This window comes from Salvelinus fontinalis, chromosome 34, assembly GCF_029448725.1.
Source record: "Salvelinus fontinalis isolate EN_2023a chromosome 34, ASM2944872v1, whole genome shotgun sequence".
NCBI classification, from domain to species: Eukaryota; Metazoa; Chordata; class Actinopteri; order Salmoniformes; family Salmonidae; genus Salvelinus; species Salvelinus fontinalis.
In genome coordinates, this window is record NC_074698.1 from 6,686,231 (window position 1) to 6,691,185 (window position 4,955).

Consider the following 4,955-nt stretch of genomic DNA (forward strand, 5'->3'; position numbering starts at 1 on the left):
TGGGTGAATGGGAATATGAATGACAGTCATCCAATATTCTGTAATCGAAATAAGGCCGTGGTAATAAAACAAAATCCTCCATAATCTTCAACGGCACCAACCGGCACTGCTGTGTATATAGTGTGAAGTGTGTCCTCATTTAGTAGTTGCATTCTGCTGCAGTGCGGTCTGGTAAGGCAACTTAAAGTGCGTAAAATCATAGTATTTTACTGTCAACCATTGTTGCCATTAATGCTCCTTCAGACCACCAGAGGGCATCTTTGAGCACATCTTCTCTCATAAGTATCCAGGGCTGAATACTTATGTAAGGTTGAACCGGATGCTGTTTCATTTGTTTTGAAATTTGAGTCATTAACAGTTTTTGATCATTTTAATCAATACAAATAATGGTTTCACTATTAGTGTGCTGTGTGTGTGCGTTCTGGACAAGTCTCCGCGCCTCTCGAACGCTCTGGAATAACGAGAACTTTCATTTGTTGCGCTTCCAATGCGTGCGCCTCGCAGCCTGCGTCATTGCCCAGGAATGCTGCGCTCTCATGAGCAATGTAGTCGGAGAGTTCGAGAAATGGCTAGAAATCACGAGTGATATTTTTTAGGCAATGGGGATGGTATATATTCTGGTGAAGTACATTCAGAGTCAAACATCGACTCAACGAGAATACTAAAGGGAAAAGAAAGCAAGAAAAGAGAAGAGACACTTTCAACAGACCTCTACATTCATAAACAGTAAGTACAGGGCAATTAATTCAGTACCCTATTTTCATAATGGCTGTGACAGTTATAAACTTGATAGAATAAAAAAGTATGCTATGTTGGTTGTGTGGACATAGACGATTTAGCTATAACATTATGCCAGAATATTTGGTTAACTAATAAAGAAATAATATTATAAAAATATAATATTATAAAAGCATTTATTATGTTATTTCATTGGACAGACTAGGCCTACTTTATTTTTTTGTTGCATATTATTATTTATTATAATTAGTGATTTCTTCATTTTAAGAAGATCTGCTCTAATTCTGTGAAGATAACACAATATTATTCAGTTGTGTTCATAGAAAAAATGTAGGCCTGTTGTGAAAAGAGTTTCTCTGTAATAGATTATCAGAACTGATTGTGTCTAACACTAATATATATATATATATATATATGTATAACACTAATATATAACACAAACATTGACAACAGTGTTGTTTTCAGACCTGAGTTCAAATGCTTAGTATTGTGTTTCAAGGACTTTAAAATACCAGTACATTTTGAAATATAAGTAGTTGAATATTGGAATGTGTTTGGAAATACATTTGGAAAGTAGTACCATGTATTTGAAAATACTCAAATACACAGACAAGTGTATTTTGAAATTAAAATATTCCATGCATTTGAACCCAGGGTTGTTTGTTCCTCGGTGCATTTGAAATGTATTTGGAGACAAGTATTTGAAAATTGTTTCAAATATTTTAAAAAGAAGTGGCCACATTATTTGGAAATATTCAAATACACAGAAAATAAGAATACAAATACTTAAATACGCATGTATTTGAACCCAGGTTTGGTTGTTATTCAAGTATATTTAGGCTAACATCTCTGTTGGTGGAGATTGACATTACTTGCCGCTAGGTTTTCGTAGAATAATATCAATTTCTAAAACATTATTTAATTCATTTGTAGGCAACTAACACCAAACCATCAAGATGTCATCAGCTAAAGGCCCGTCTATCGGCATTGACCTGGGCACCACCTACTCCTGTGTGGGGGTGTTCCAGCATGGCAAAGTGGAGATCATCGCCAACGACCAGGGCAACAGGACCACGCCCAGCTATGTGGCCTTCACAGACACTGAGAGACTCATCGGAGACGCAGCAAAGAACCAGGTGGCCATGAACCCCAACAACACCGTTTTCGACGCCAAACGCCTGATTGGCCGAAAGTTCAACGATCAGGTCGTGCAAGCCGACATGAAGCACTGGCCCTTCAAGGTGGTCAGCGACGGAGGAAAGCCTAAAGTTCAGGTAGATTACAAAGGGGAGAACAAATCCTTCAACCCAGAGGAGATCTCCTCCATGGTCCTGGTGAAGATGAGGGAGATCGCTGAGGCTTACCTGGGCCAGAAGGTGTCCAATGCAGTCATCACAGTCCCTGCCTACTTCAACGACTCACAGAGACAGGCCACTAAGGACGCTGGAGTGATCGCTGGGCTGAATGTGCTGAGGATCATCAACGAGCCCACGGCGGCAGCCATCGCCTACGGCATGGACAAAGGCAAGTCCAGGGAACGCAACGTCCTGATTTTTGACCTGGGTGGGGGCACCTTTGACGTGTCCATCCTGACCATCGAGGATGGGATCTTTGAGGTGAAGGCCACGGCTGGAGACACTCACCTGGGCGGGGAGGACTTTGACAACCGCCTGGTTAGTCACTTTGTGGAGGAGTTCAAGAGGAAACACAAGAAGGACATCAGCCAGAACAAGCGGGCTCTGAGGAGGCTGAGGACAGCCTGCGAGAGGGCCAAGAGAACACTGTCCTCCAGCTCCCAGGCCAGCATTGAGATTGACTCTCTCTTTGAGGGCATCGACTTCTACACCTCCATCACCAGGGCTCGTTTTGAGGAGATGTGTTCCGACCTCTTCAGGGGAACCCTGGAGCCTGTGGAGAAAGCCCTGAGGGATGCCAAGATGGACAAGGCCCAAATCCACGACGTCGTCCTGGTCGGAGGCTCCACCCGGATCCCCAAGGTCCAGAAGCTCCTGCAGGACTTTTTCAACGGCCGAGAGCTAAACAAGAGCATCAACCCAGACGAGGCGGTGGCCTACGGCGCTGCCATCCAGGCGGCCATCTTGTCTGGCGACAAGTCTGAGAACGTCCAGGACCTGCTGCTGCTGGATGTGGCTCCCCTGTCCCTGGGCATCGAAACCGCCGGAGGGGTCATGACCGCCCTGATCAAACGCAACACCACCATCCCATCCAAACAGACCCAGACCTTCACCACTTACTCCGACAACCAGCCCGGGGTCATGATCCAGGTCTACGAGGGAGAGAGAGCCCTGACCAAGGACAACAACCTCCTGGGGAAGTTTGAGCTCTCTGGGATCCCACCTGCCCCACGAGGAGTCCCTCAGATCGAGGTGACCTTTGACATCGACGCCAACGGCATTCTGAACGTATCAGCGGTGGACAAGAGCACGGGCAAAGAGAACAAGATCACCATCACCAACGACAAGGGCCGGCTCAGCAAAGAGGACATTGAGAGGATGGTGCAGGACGCTGACAAATACAAAGCTGAGGATGACGCACAGAGGGAGAAGATAGCAGCCAAGAACTCCCTGGAGTCGTACGCCTTCAATATGAAGAGCAGCGTGGAGGACGACAACATGAAAGGCAAGATCAGCGAGGAGGACAAAAAGAAAGTGGTGGACAGGTGCGACCAGACCATTTCCTGGTTGGAGAACAACCAGCTGGGCGACAAAGAGGAGTATGAGCATCAGCTAAAGGAGCTGGAGAAAGTATGCCAGCCTATCATTACCAAGCTGTACCAGCAGGGAGGGATGCCCACAGGTTGCTGTGGAGATCAGGCACGGACCAGCTCTGGTGCCAGCTCCCAAGGCCCAACCATTGAAGAGATTGACTAAAGTGAGGGACTTGCATAAAGGACTTTTCAAAATGCATTAGTATCACTGCATACAATTTGCTATTCAGGAAATACTTTATACTGATAAAAACACACTGTACATCTTTTGTTTCATACCATATTGCATTGCTGGACATTGCAAATAAAATGTATTTAAATATGTTTCTAGGTCTGTTGGCTGTTTTCTAGAATTCCTTCTCTTCATAACACGTTGATTATTCACATATTTATAATATTTTTTACACAATACCATGAAATATTGTAAACAAAACTTTGATAGACGGCTAAACCACCAGAGATAGGAGAACAAGTGAAGACACCCTAATGGCCACAATGTTTAGCTTATCAACTCTTTATTCTGCGATAACATCTGATACAATCACTATGGTCCTTCTTGGAAAAAGAGGCACAAATACATTTCTGGCACATATTAAAAAAACAATTACAGGTCACATTTTTCCTTACTTTGTTCTTATTGGTGTCAAGCTCAAAGAACCAAATACTGTATATTTGACTGATTTTTGAGTATTTCAAGTGGAACTGACAGCGTTTTAACTACTTTGCAGATATGAAACAAACGGACAATCATAATATCAGTAAAACATATCAAATTCCCAGTTTATGCTTCAAAACCAACTTTATAATAGGTTTTAAAAATAGGTTCTATTTGACTCAAAATTACATGTTGTACAGTAAGGCATTGTTGGCAGAATAGATAGATGCAGTTCAATGCATGATTCATATATTTTGCCAATACATTTCCTTGTAGTCCAAAAAATATTTCTATCAGGTTGTAAATTATGGCTGGCCTGGTACATTGTTTGCTGCCACCACCCATTCGGGATGCAGTGTTTCAGTTTCAATGACTTCATTTTTTGAACAAAAACGGACGACTGTAAATAAGGCTGGGAATGTCAATACAATGAAACTATAAGGTGTTCACCCATAACAACCGGTTTTAAATTAACATTTTACAACAACCTATAGCTAAGTTGTTGATATTTGGTTATAAATACTTTTTGATTCGGGTCACAGCATATTATGCACATCTGCAAGTGTAGCTTGTCCTTCTTGTTTTGTAAAACAAATAGCCTATGTCTGGCGAATTCGTTGGGTATATTGACTTCAATGATTCAAAACCTAGGAGGCTCATGGTTCTCACCCCCTTCAATAGACTGACACAATAATTATGACTACACCTGGAGGACATCCTCCAACCTATCAGAGCTCTTGCAGTATGAACTAACAAGTTTTCCATCCAAAGGATCTGATAATTAATTTAGTACTGAAAGCATAAGCTAAGCTAGCTAGCACTGCAGTGAGTAGT

The 4,955-nt window shown here is 42.7% G+C and overlaps 1 protein-coding gene across 1 annotated transcript; it reads left to right on the forward strand.

Moving 5' to 3' along the window:
• Positions 1–282: 282 nt before the first annotated feature.
• Positions 283–3,790, forward strand: LOC129832946 (heat shock 70 kDa protein). Its single transcript, XM_055897094.1, has 2 exons — positions 283–726; positions 1,672–3,790. Exon 2 carries the CDS (start codon positions 1,695–1,697, stop codon positions 3,627–3,629), a length of 1,935 nt encoding a protein of 644 aa, XP_055753069.1. The 5' UTR covers positions 283–726; positions 1,672–1,694; the 3' UTR covers positions 3,630–3,790.
• The last annotated feature ends 1,165 nt before the right edge of the window (positions 3,791–4,955 follow it).